Raw genomic sequence first — 14,484 nt, forward strand, 5'->3', positions numbered from 1 at the left:
ATTTCAATTTTACAATAAATTGTTTTTGCCATTTGATAGTCATCACTTACGATAGAAAATGTAAAAAAATATTATTCATTATGTTTCCGTTCATTCATTATTATCGAAGGTACTGAATGCGGAAAGAAAAAACGGTTAATGAGAAATCATCGAAAATGCTTCACGTTGGTTGCAAGTTGTTTATAGAAAAAAATAATGTTTCTTTCTAAATAAACCAGCAATGAAAACCGATTCCAAAAACATTTTCATAGATTATTGAAATCGGTTTTCATTGATAGTATATTTAGAAATCGCCCTCGATTTCTTGTTTGTCAGTGTAGTTGGTGTCAACATCCATAATTCTTCACATAATGTCTTAAGTAGTGTGCTTCATTCATTCGAGCTGTTGTCCAAAAAGGTGGAAGCAAATTCTTACTACTATTATTTATACTACGGCCTGGGTGATCTAGCAATTTACCACATCGTTATACTTCCAATGGTCGCGGGTTCTATTCCTTGCACGTTATTTATAAAAAAAAGTATCAGAGTATTCATATCAATTGTCTGGTATCCAAAACATAAGCTCTGCGTACCGTGGGAATAGATAGCGTTGTGTTGTCCAGAGTTATTTATTATGTATGTGGAATTGTGCACTTGCACTAACGTTATACTAGAAACAGTGGAGAATGAAAACATGTAGTAAACCCAATGCAAAACCCAGGAGAGACTGTGTGTAGATCTATCTGACATATTACATTGTAATCAATGAGAGCACTAGTAGTATTACCAATAATTCACTCATGATTCTGTCATGATAGGAAATTGATTTATAATAACGGTATCATTGAATAGTTTGATACAACGATACGATACGATTAAAAGGACCGCGTCCATAACTTAAATGTGCAACAGAAAAAACAGTACATATAAAAATAGAATAGTTTTTACTAATAACCATTTTATGAACAACGAAAATAATAATGAGATATAATAAATATAAATGCAGAAAGTCTCAAATAGACAGTTATCAGAAGAGGCCTTCTCAGCCAGTTAGTCAGTGACCCGAGTAGGTAGAGCTATTTTATGTACTTACCATATGATAGAATAATATTATCAGTGGGTTTCGGACAATATTATTCTATCATTATCCGAAACCCACGGATTCGTTTAAGTAGAAAAATAATAAAAAGCTATTTAGGGAGATTACTCCCTAATGCTTAAATACCTTTTTATTCTTTTTACAGAGAGAGAAAGAAAACATATACTTCCTGTAAGTACATAGTATAAGGACGGTTTAAAGTATAGTCCAATAAATATAAATACTTGATTCATTAGACCACATATATTTTTAATGTAACAATTTCTTATAACAAGAATCAACAATCATTTAACATTATCATTCTTAAGTTGTAAAAAACATATTATTTATGGCATACATATTATTTACGCCTCATAAATCGAAACATGATCGAAAAGAACTATTTGTATTTAATTGAAATTATATCTTAATTAAAATTAGCAACACGTTTAAACAATAATTTACTTATTGAAACAAAATAAAACAATGGTCTGTTTCTTGGTCTGGGGCGTCTTATCCATATTAACATTAATGTTTGATGTCAATAATCCTAATTAGCTCCACCTACTCCGATCAATGATTATAATACTTATAATCATGCTTTAAAAATACATTTTCCAGTGTACTAGTGATACACCTTTTGGATCTAACGTTCAGATAAAAAACTAATTATAGCACAATGTTCTATTAAACCTTTAAGTTAATTTATTTGTAAAATGTGCCTATAGACATATAAATGTATTTGTTTACAACAATTTAAATATTTAGATTGAGTGAGTCAGTAATTTAAACATTGAAGTCATGTGCAAAAAACATGATAATTTTAATTTCGAAACATTTACTAATTAGCCTATTACAATCAGATCCAATCTAAAAACAATTGAACATCAAATTAAAACATAAATTTTCCACAGTTTATTTAATACAGGTAGTGCTACTTAAATCAATAAAATCACACATATACACATAAATTAATAGTTGTAACAAGGACTGATAATTATTTATCTTTTTCGTTATAACGAGTAATATATGAGTTTCATAATTCATACTAAACTATGCATATCCTGTAATTCATTTGATATTTTCTTAACTCTTCTTCTCTGGTACTTGATTAATTGGTACCGTATCTGATTCCATATTTTCGCACTTAGTCGTCGCTTTCTTTTCTTTGATTTCATTTTCTTCAGCTTCCATATTTTCTGTTTCTTTGGCGCCATTTTTATTTGAATTTGTTTCTAATGACTTAGTCTGAAATAAATCAAAACTCTATATATATATACTTCATTTGTTCGGACTACATACTGTTTATTTATTTTATATTTATATTCAGATCAGGCTACAAGTCTGTACAATTTAAATATTTTATTAGTCAGTATTTTTATTAAGGTAAGTCATTTCTTTAACCAGCTGGTAAATTAAAAGGGTTGCAGACTGCATTAAATTAAAATTAAAATAATAATATTTAAACCCATTCATTATATTTATTAGCTCACCCTATTAAACTACATTAACTGAAAATATGTTTTTGGGAAATGGACTGAATGTCAAACATCAACCTCTATTTTCTCTAGATTTAGTTAAGATAATATATAATGCTAGCTGTACACGCGACTTCGTCCGCGTGGAATTTAACTTTATTTTTCTAATATGAAAGGGTTTTTCTAAAATAAAAGTAGCCTAACTTACTCATTATTACCTGTCAAAAAAGTCCCGTCAAAATCGGTCCAGCCATTTCAGTGATTACCAGGAACAAGCAGACAGACAAAAATTGTAAAAAATGTTATTTTGGTGTATGTATCCTATTAATATTCATATGCATGTAGTAAAAAACGGTTATTTCAATATTCTTTATTCTTTATTGTACACACACACACATAATAGAAAAAAATATACAGAATAAATGTAATGTACAAGGGCGAGCTTATCTCTAAAAAGAGATTTCTTCCAGCAAACCTAGAAAATGTTATAGGATCGTGTATTAAATAGAATAGTCATACATACGTGTACGAAAAGAGGAGATATTAAAATATTGTTTTAATGATATTAACTATAAGTATAAATAGACATACATAAATATATATATATATATATATAGACATACTTAAATGGTACATAAATAAATTATAAGACATAAGTTAAAATGTAAATTATAATATATACCTAAATATATAAATATAAAAATACGTCAGCATTGTGAATGATAATACGCTTTTAATCGGCATTTGAATATTTCAATACTAGAACTGGCACGTATTTCGTGAGGTAAAGAGTTCCACAATCGAATAGCCGTCACCACAAAAGAGCTGGAATATGCCTGCCCAGAGTGTACTGGAGTCCGCAAGAGTAATTTATTCTGAGATCGAGTGTTCATTTCTGTCGGATAGAGAAAATTAAAACGTTCGCGGAGATAGGAAGGTGCAGAAGGATTATGCAGGATGTTGTACAGAAGACTGAGAGTGTGAACATTCAGTCGAAAATGAAAGGGCAACCATTTTAACTGATTACGGTATTGAGTTATATGGTCAAACTTACGCAAACCAAACACAAACCGAATGCACATGTTTTGGAGACGTTCCATTTAGTTGAGCAGTTCACCAGTGGCATCAAGAAAACAAACATCTGCATAATCTAGGAGAGGTAAAAGGAGTGTATGAGATAATTCGACCTTCGTTTTAAATGGAAGAAATCCCTGAAGACGCCGTAAGGAGTGAATGGTCCCATATATTTTCTTACTCACATGTTTAATGTGAGAAAACCAGGAGAGGTCACTATCAATGTAAAGACCCAAATCCTTTACTGTTTTAACGTAAGAAATTATATCCCCATTGTATATTATTGAAGGAATGTGCATTGAATCTAATAAATTAAGCATATATCTGCTGCCAATTATAATCGATTGTGATTTTTTGGTATTAACAAGCAGACCATATGCCTTAGCAAAGCCACAAATACACTCGAGTTCCGTATTGATCAAGGAGATAGCATTATCAACAGATGGTAGGTCAAAACTGCGGTACAGTTGTAGATCATCAGCATAGAGATGGAAGTTGCAAGAGATCACTTTCGTCAGTGAATTGATGAAGACAGAGAAAAGTAAGGGAGAGAGAACACCACCTTGAGGGACGCCGGCAGTCAGTTCGCACCAATCTGAAGTATTCCCATCCAGGTACACGCACTGCCTGCGGCCCCTCAAGTATGAATCAAACCATTCTAAAACCAGTGGAGATACGTTAAAAGAGTCAAGGATGCCAAGGAAAATATCGAAGTCAATAGAGTTGAAGGCGTTACTGAAGTCTAATAAAGTGAGGATTGTGAGCTGTTTATTATCTTTAGCAAGGTGAATGTCATCTAGTACTTTAATTAAAGCCGAAACTGTGCTATGGGCAGGACGAAACCCAGATTGAAAAGGAGATAGTAGGTTATTACTATATAGATAAAGGGATAATTGTTCATGAACAATATTTTCTAAAATTTTGGATAATACAGGTAGAATAGAAATGGGACGAAATTCGTTAAAAGAGCTAGGATTATTGGTTTTAGGAAGAGGAATCACGCGAGCATTTTTCCAGGCAGCCGGAAAAGAACAAGTGACCAAAGAATGATTGATTATGTGAGTAATTATGGGCACAAGTTCGTCAATTATTAGTCGAATCATTTGTATACAAATATTGTCATCACCGACTGCCTTGGAGGAAATGGTAAGGATACTCTTTTTAACGTCACACTGGCTAATGATTTTGAAGGAAAAAGGCTCGCAATTGGGTTTAGACTGGCGGCGAAGACTATCAAGTGTTAACGCTTTGATACTGTCAGCAACGGTGACAGGAGGCGAGGAGAAATGCTTATTAAGCGCATTATAGTCCAAATTAGAGGGACAAGTTGAAGAAGAAGATTTGCCAATACCCAATGATTTAAGAAGTCTCCAAATCTGAGCTGAATTATAGCTATGAATGGATTCATGAATATGGCGTCTCTTTGCATCTCTACACATCCGATTACACCGATTCCGCAGCTTTTTATAGTATAATAAATTATCTTCAGACGGAAAACGCTTATATTTCCGTTTAGCCTTATCCCGCCTCACCATCATATTTCTTATATTTTGGGATAACCATGGAGCAGGTAAATGCTTGACTTTAACTTTTCTGATAGGAGCATGCTTGTTGTATATTTGAAGTATGATTGAGTTAAAGTTTGCAATCATATCCTCCACTGAGTTACAATTTAATACGCAGGACCACTCAATGCCCGCAACGTCCTTCCTTAGCATTTCCAAATCAATTCCCTTAAAATTACGAAGGTCAAGAAGTTTAGGTTTGATTTTGGGAGACTGTAATCTGTACGATAAAAATATAAGGTCATGGTAAGAGAAAGGAGCCGTAAGCTGGCCGAAATTACAGACTTTATCAGAGTTTGAGACTATAATTAGGTCTAACAGAGTTGGTGTGCTGTTAGGGGGATAGTGAGTGGGTTTGAGAGGAAGTAAGTTAAGGTTTAATGAGGAAACAATAGAGGAAAGTTTATGAGCACGTGAATCGTTCTTGAGAAGACAGGTATTGAAATCACCAAGAATTAAACTGTGTTCATAAACAGGACAAAAGGACTCAAGGATGGATTCAAACTGCTGAAAATAGTCCACCCGAACAGAGGGTGAGTAGAACACACCTATTAAGAGCTTAATAGTATTCACAACTACCTCAATAAATAAATACTCCGCGGAGTCAATAACCGTGGCATCGGATTTTACTATTATGTTACTTGGTATGTTGTGACGCAAATAAATGGCTACCCCTCCACCTCCCCTGCCCATTCTGTCATTTCGAAGAAGGCGGTAACCAGGTAGACAGCACATTGTTGAAGGTAGTGACGGTTTCAGCCAAGATTCTGATACGAGAATAATGTCTATACACTGGTTATCAAAACTGTCTAACAAATCGTTATAATGAGCCATTATACTTTGTGCATTGATATGTGCTACTTTTAGAAATTTGTTGTGACGGCTAAAAGACAGGGAGAGTTGATCTCGAAGCTTTGGTGACTCTGTGTCGCTATTTGCACTAAAATATTCATCCGAGGATGTATTATAAAACGAATAATCACTACAAATATGTGACGTATCCATATATAAAAATAATAATATAAATAAAATATAATAAATGAATAAAAAAAAAAAATTTTATAACGTTTAAAAAGAAGACTACAGTTTAGTATGGGCCAACTCCGTACCCTATAACACCTCAAGCCAGCCGGGAAGAAACACATACCTAATATTACTACATTGCAATATATAATAAAATATACTACGAGTTACACTTTTCTTATTAAAATGCAAAATACAAAGAGACACTATCAGAATGATAACTTACAGTTTGTTGTTATACAGTGAAACAAGATAAAAAAAGGAACATGTTAATAATGTACTTGAATGATATTTTTCATTACAGGCAACATTACAAAATTATTAAATAAATACTACATAAAAGAATTAACATAGTGATTACCTACTCAGACGTGACAATAATGACAGCTGACAGCTTAGACAGCTGTCAACAGCATAGGTGACAGAATAACTCTAATCTATTCCATTCAGGTAAATGACAAGCACAATTTAAAACATTTCATACAAAGTTTTAGTATATATAAATTTAAGGATTGGCAAATAGTTCTATAATAAATCAGTATACTACCTACATAACAATATAAGTAAAAATAAGACAACAAAAAAAAAATGGCCTCACGTAATCATAACGGCCGAAAATAAGAAATAAATTACTAATAACTATAACTGAAATTTAACCTATAAAATTAAAGAAGCAAATAAGGTCACAGCAATTCTTATTTGTTGCTCGGTCCCTGGCGCCTAGTGGTCATCATTGCTGCTTTTTTGGTGGTTTTATCGGTACCTGCTGCAGGTTTACTTTGCGTCGAGTCTTTAACTGGGAACTTGGTGGTTAATGGATGCAACTCTGACTTCAGTTCAATCTTACGCCGCGACTGATCCGGTAGCAATATAACCACTTTTCCTTCAGATGTCCAACATTTATTAATGCCAAAATGCTTTCTAGCCTCAACAAATAGATCATGTCTAGATTTAATAAGAAATTCGGATATTGATATGCTGGTGCCCTTCAATGCAGTTTTTTTACTCCACACTTCATTACGAGCAGAATAATTATGAAAACGAACCAGTATTGGCCGAGCCTTTGCTTGTTTACTACCAAGACGATGGCTGACGGATATGTCTGCAGAACATTGATTCGTTACCTTTAACTGCTCATTTAGTATTTTAGCAATACTTTCTTTTAAATTCTCATTTGGAGACTCGGGAACACCATGTAACAATAGAACCTTCCTCCTGGAAGCTGTTTCGTGCCGATCTAAACCCAAGGAAAGGAGTTCAATCTGTGATTTTAGTAAGCTGACAGATTTCCAGATAAACGTCTTGAAGTCATGGTACTCACGGTTCAAAGCAGTGATATCCTGTTGTCTGGAAGGGGAGCTAGACATCTGATGTAGGCTTTTCTCCATATCTCCCATCCGCGATTGGAAAAGCTGGACAATATCTTCCATATTGGTGCTTAATTTTGAGTAGAGGTCCATTTCAATATATAACTTGATTATGTGTTTGATGATGTGTTTGATGTGCAATATAGTGAAAGTGAGAATAGGCTCAGAGTAGGGACGGAGTCTGGCTAACTTTTAACAGTAATTAATACATATAATAGTGAATAAATTATAAATTTTAAATAAATAATTTGGAGGAGCAAAATTTTTGTGTGCTATATGTATGACTACCCACAAACTACTCCAATATCACAAACAGACTCTCCAATTTTACTTATATGTATATCTATATTCAATAGTCAGCTCTATTATCTAATAGAGCTGACATCTAGGTGTCGCAGCGCTCATAAAAGTGATGCGTTCCATGTGTCGTGACACATAAAGGTGTCAGTGCCCTTCAAGAGACATCACGGAGCTCATAAGAATGTTGCGGCGTATATGCATAATGCCGCCACGGCGCTCATTGAAACCCAATAAAGTGTCTACACTAAAACGCCCGAAATAGCTATCAAAAGGATTAAGAAATGTTGTAACGTAAATGACAAATACTTTGACAGTATAGGAAGAATGAAAAATATAACAGACTTTCATTATAATATATAATTTACGTCTACACCAAATCTTTTTTTAAACCAAGACATTGACACTATAGGAAAAAAATATTCACCTGAGTATGATGACTGTCTGAAGTATCCATAGAATTTCTACAGAAGTATCGGCTTGTATTCTTCTTTTGATATTTTGCTTCAAATTTCTCTATGAAATCTGCTTGTTTTACATAACCCAGTGGTTTTTCTATTATGTATTTAATATTAACTGTTATTTCTGGAATACAATAAGCATAACAAATTAATATTGGAAGATGTACAGAAATATGTATTAAATATTATATAGAAAACACTACATATGCCACTGCACTGCATGTAACCAGATTATTTTTATTGATTATGTTAAACACCTATGAATTGAACAACCACAATATCATTAAAGTGTAGAAAACAATAAGTATTACAAATAATAAACCCTTGAACAAAATACATTTTAACAAGTAAAGAAATACACAAAACATAGATCATTGTAAATAATAACTATCTCTATAGTACAAACAGTGCTACAGACCATATAATATGCACTACAATGATAGTGGTAACACTTTGTTTTGATTACCATGATTTCATTGCCTTAGTTCACAATTCCAATCAAAACACATAAATACATACACCAAGACAATCTGAGACGACATGTCAGTTGACTGCAATGTTTTTGTTTTTATACTATAAAATCTCTATACAAAATATCCTTTACACTCATAGAACTATTAAGATTGAACATACCAGAACCCAACACTTCTTGCACCATGTAAGGAAATAGCCAACCAACCAATGGTGTTTCGCCAGCTACATAATGAGCTCTCTTGTGATAGAACAATAAGCCATCTATCGGCGGCGTATTATCAGGAAAGGCCGGGTAATTGTTCATAAAACTGACAAATGAAATTAATTTATTTGCAGAAAACAGCTGATGGTAATATATCCAAATAATAACTACTATTGGCAACTGTTTAATAACTCCAATTTATGGTCATGGAAATTTTAAATATGTTACAATTTAAAAATAATATTTACAATGATATTTTCTTAATATCTTGCAAATGTCACAATGATTATTATATATTATTACATAGCAATTATACAATATAAGAATGTTATCAATCATCAAATATATATATTTACCTAGATTTGCTGTGAATATAGTTTTAAGGAAAAATCTAAGTTAAGAGGATAAAAAGGACAACTTTGTTTATTTTTAATTGTAACAGTATTTATGGCAAGATTATTTATACAACGATCACTAAACAAGAGATGAAAACAGAAAATCCATCTAGGGGAACTAAGCATAGAAAATCAACAACAACAACACTATTTAATCCGCCTGATATATTCTTCTTTGTAAGCAGTACAATCTATCAACTATTTTGTCAATTTTTCTTAAAAAAATAGTGATAGTATAGTACTATTTATAATATGTTAACTCACTTATTAAATAAATCCGGAGTACATGGAACTTTAGGCAACAAACTAAAAAGAACTTTGTTTCTCTTATTTATCATATTTAGATCAGGCGTCTCAGCAAGTTTGGTCTCCAGCCAAAAATATCTGAATTCTGTCTGAAATAATGTAATATTTATAAAGTAAAGGTAATGTTACAAATAAAAAATTGCATGAGATAGTTTTTTGGGATGCTTACTTCACAATCAGTCATAGGTTGATTATTCCATGCAAGTAAATCCAATATATACATTGTATTATTCGGCTCATGGTAAAAACAGTCTAAAACACAGCATTTATTTCTAAAAGCATTACACCTGTTACCCCCAGGAAGTTCAGTCCGAAATTCATATCTAAACTGTCCATATTTTGAGTAACATTTTGTTGTACCCTGTAATAAAGAATTATAATAATTAATGAAGGATTGAAGACACCCAAAAATTAACTAGAGGTATTTTTTACTTTGTCTGGGTGTAAGTACATTCATAGAGAGCTAACTTTGTAATTCTTTATCTCTATTGTTTTAATAGAAAATAAATCATCAAGAGCATGATGTATATAAAGAAAAAAATCCTATTTTACTTCTTGAGCTATTTTTGTAAGATATTTAATAATATATATATAGTAAAACTTTGACCCTAATTATGCCACTCATTAAAAACAAACATAGTTTCCACCTGGTCATGGTTTTAACATTTTAACATATGTAATGAAAAATAAATAGACATATAACACTATTTACTCCTAAACTAAGCAGAGCTTATACAGTCACTAAAAGTTGTACATAAGGACACCAATGTTTTGTAATAGTGACAAAATAAATGATGGAATACAAAGTTTTTTGATTTTTTTACTGTAAAAGTAACACAAGCTAACAGCTTCCTTGATGGTAAGTGATAACAGTTGCCAATATACATGACCAGCAACACAGATATCACATTACCATGTGACACCCATGACCCACTCATTACCCTGAAGGCCTATGATATAGTGCCTCCATATCATATAATTTCACTGCTCTATATCCAATATAGTTTACAAAGCGATTTACTGGTCAGCTAAAATAGGTGAGTTAGAGGAATACATGTACATGTTTAAAAGTTCAAAAATAAGATGTTTCACATGTAAAGCAGTGTATGTTGTGGTACAGTTCTACATTATACTATAACTATGTCCAGGGTTGTCCTATTTTAATAAGTAGAGTATATCTCGAAGTTTAATTTAATTTCCATCTTTTATTAAGAATAGTTAGAAAATTGGGAATAAACTTTAACATTACCTGATGTGCAACAACTAGCATTCTGATTCCTTTGGGGCAGGGTGTCACATACCAGTTATCATTAAAGTCAACTGGTTTCTCTATTAACCACTCTGATAGCATTAAAACATTGCTGTATGACGGGGATGTCTGGTTAAATCCAGCAACATAGATATTGGGCCTATAGTATACCTGTAAATTATGAACCACTTAATAATTAGTCAGATTATTACTATAAAGATAATTACTAAAAAAAATGTTTATTAATAGTACATAGTTTTATGTACTTACTAGCTGTGCCTGCAGATTAACCCACATAAAAATTACAGGCTATATGTTTTTCTGATGTATAAGCTATATTGCAGTAAAGTTTCATAAAAATCCATTCAGTAGTTTTTGTATGAAAGAGTAACAAACATCCATCCACTCACAAACTTTCGTGTTTATAATATTAATAAGATTAAGATAGTACAAGCTTTGCAATAGCATTGTATGAATTAAATCTTTTATAGTCCTTGTACTAGGCAAAGTTCTCTAAAAGTACTGCAGAACTAACTGTAAATATAGATATCAGAAAAAGACTTGCAACTTACTCTACTAGTTTTAAAAATAGTTTCCTCTTCCACAGCATTTACAAGCTCCAAAATACCCCGAAATCTGTCCACTTTGTCATTCCGATTGCTGTGAATTTAATGTAGACTTAATTAAAAGACATTTCATTATTTTATATTAGAGGTTAATTTTACAGCTAAAGATTAATTATAAAATGTTTAAATCCAGGATAGGACTTATTTATGGGCCAAATAAAAATACGAATTGTTAATTTAAGAATTTGTTATGGAGTGACTATCATAATAATAGTAGTAACATCATAGTCCTCCGGACATTGCAAGATAAACAAACATTATAGTCAACAAAATAGTAAACTGTTTCTTCCAATACAATATACACAACAATTGCGAATTACATTGAAATAATAGAAATTGTAACAGATTTATATGATTGATGTAGAGTCAGCTCTGGTTTACCTTTTCTGAATTTCCAAAATTTCTTTTCGTCTTTCTTCTTGATTTCCCAATCTCCCAGAATATTTATATAGGTTTTCGAAATTAGTTTTGGTACCGTTTTTTTCATCTTCACTGATGAGTGTTGTCTCTAATCTTTCAAGTACTTCATCCATTTTGTAACTATTGAAATACGTTAAATTAAAATGTATTATTAATGAATATATATTATAGTACAATTATTTAAAAGATTATACTCAGTGTTTCTTTAAATCTTTAGCAAATGACATGTCGTTGTAAATTTGACAGGAGTGAAGCTGGTACTGTCAAAATGATAAAATTGACATCTTATGGTCTGTATCAGTCTGGCCCGTGTGAAAATAAACGTAGTGATTGCTTGCTCAGTGGGGTATAATGGTGTTCGAAAAAACTTTTTTACAAATTTTTTTTTCAGTATTATTAAAGGACAAATATTAATTAATTCAAAAGAAAAAGTCAAAGTGACGGAATTCAGTATAAAACTCTATTAACTAACTCTATTAAATCTAAAAACTGAAAGTATGTCATCTGTATAGAAAACATTAATAAATCCGATGTTTATTAATGTTTTCTATACAGATTCTTCTTCTATCCGATGATCGCTTAAAGTACATAAGTAGGAGCTTGTGTGGTAGGTTCTTTTTTAAGTTCATACTGTTATTCATTATTACGTTTGGTCTCTAACCATCCTTGGGTGCCCTTTATTGATTCCTGTGATTTTTCTTAATAATTACATTAAAAGAGCAATGCCTAAATCCAAAGAATAAGCTGAACAAAACTGTAGGGAGGTGTAACGAAATTAAAAGGAACATTAATCGAAACAAAACGGTCTACAACTCAGTGAAAGCAGGGAATCCACAAGCTCTTTATTCGTAAATTAATACAATAAAACGACAACTTATCCTATGCTATGCATTCAAGTTTTAATTGTCCTCTGTTGACAGATTAGGTAGGTACCTAATCTGTCAACAGAGGATAACCTTATTTTGTATAAATCACGAAAATTTGAATCAACATAATTTGGATCACCTACTGATCCTTTACAACCTGTTTGGCTTTACATATTGGTTTTATTTTTTGAACTTCATCATTATCGAATAACAGACTAGGGTATGTCACTTAAGACGTATCTTAGATTATCAGTAGATACCAGTTTCTATTTAGAAATGGCTGATTTTTAATATTATTTATATAGTAGCATAATTGTTAATGTTATTATTTTTTATACCTACTAAGGTAGTGTACTATAATACTACTTAAATACTATATTATTGTACAAAAAATAAGTTCAACCACAACTAACTCAATGAACTAAATGTTCCTATTTAATCAATATGTACGCAATGGATTTATATCTCTTGACATTTAATCTTATACTCATTTCGAACTACCTACATATATATATATATATATATTATATTAGCTGATCCAAATTAAAAAACCCCTCGAAAATTGCTATTTGATACGCAACTAACTATTACCCGATTTCGTCTGCTTTTTTGCTACAAAAGATATGTCCACCGTCGTGACACAATTTAACAAACATATATACATACTAACGTTTATAATATTTGTATAGATTTATCAGGCACCATTTCGGTTTACGTAATCTTAAATCAACCTGTAACTTTTTTTTGTCCAAATTAGTTTCAGACATAAAACTTTGTTACAAAGACAGTAATTACTTTTTTAGATCAACGCTTAGTTGCAAGTGCCTGTAACTCCTATTTATCTTGACATTTGCCCTTAGAAGCTTCGAACCCATAACTTAAAAAATGATTCTATTTTTAAATTTGCCGCCCTTTTACGATGCGCAATATAATTGTGATTGGAATATAGATTGTCTTAAAAAATAACTAAAGAATTCATGTCTGCATGTAGAATATATGTTTCAACATAAATTAAAGTAACTCACGTAGAAACTGTTTTCATTAATTAAAATGATATAATTAATAATGTGTTTTTTTAATATAACCATAGATAGAGATAATAGATAAAACATTTCAGTGTAGCTGGTTAAAATAATTTCCCTATTATAAAGTTAAAATTTATAGTACTACTTTAAAGAAATAAATAAAATAGTAATTTTATAAAGAATTATACAATATTACAACAGTATAGTATTAAAATACTTCACATTATTATAAATAATCCTTTCATATTCAATGAAGCTTAAAATAAGATTAATTATAAAAATATGATTTTATGGAAATATTTACCAAAGTGAAATATGCAGTATACCCTGAAATTATAACTGCGTCAGCTTTGAAATAACCTGAATTACGTTTATAATATTAGTGTCAGCATATAAATACAAATTGGAATCTAAAATAGGTAAAGGTATCTCTATTAAATTTAAGAAATATTAAAAATGATCAATGTACAGTCAATGATATGTCATTGCTGTTTGATATAATACAATAACCATTTATAATTTCAATAGGGTATGACATTAATGTGTTACTTACTTTTACTTCAGGAATTAATATTTTTTCCAGGGTGGTTCTTACTGTG

General features: G+C 31.3%; 1 protein-coding gene across 2 annotated transcripts; it reads right to left on the bottom strand.

The window, feature by feature from the left end:
* Positions 1 to 219: 219 nt before the first annotated feature.
* On the bottom strand, positions 220 to 12,227 carry LOC131842078 (snurportin-1). 2 transcript variants are annotated; one of them, XM_059190919.1, is made up of 9 exons: positions 12,189 to 12,227; positions 11,956 to 12,114; positions 11,521 to 11,608; positions 10,949 to 11,119; positions 9,869 to 10,060; positions 9,658 to 9,788; positions 8,956 to 9,104; positions 8,289 to 8,446; positions 221 to 2,305 (listed from the first exon to the last, which is right to left on the bottom strand). In XM_059190919.1, exons 2-9 carry the CDS (start codon positions 12,105 to 12,107, stop codon positions 2,144 to 2,146), a joined length of 1,203 nt encoding a protein of 400 aa, XP_059046902.1. In that variant the 5' UTR covers positions 12,108 to 12,114; positions 12,189 to 12,227; the 3' UTR covers positions 221 to 2,143. The 2 variants fall into 2 exon arrangements, with proteins under 2 accessions (XP_059047575.1, XP_059046902.1); XM_059191592.1 differs by lacking the exon at positions 9,869 to 10,060 and having other exon boundaries at positions 220 to 2,305; positions 11,956 to 12,213.
* Positions 12,228 to 14,484: the final 2,257 nt, after the last annotated feature.

Source organism: Achroia grisella, unplaced genomic scaffold (assembly GCF_030625045.1).
Source record: "Achroia grisella isolate CSIRO2021 unplaced genomic scaffold, CSIRO_AGI_Agris_v1 utg1023, whole genome shotgun sequence".
Classification (NCBI taxonomy): Eukaryota; Metazoa; Arthropoda; class Insecta; order Lepidoptera; family Pyralidae; genus Achroia; species Achroia grisella.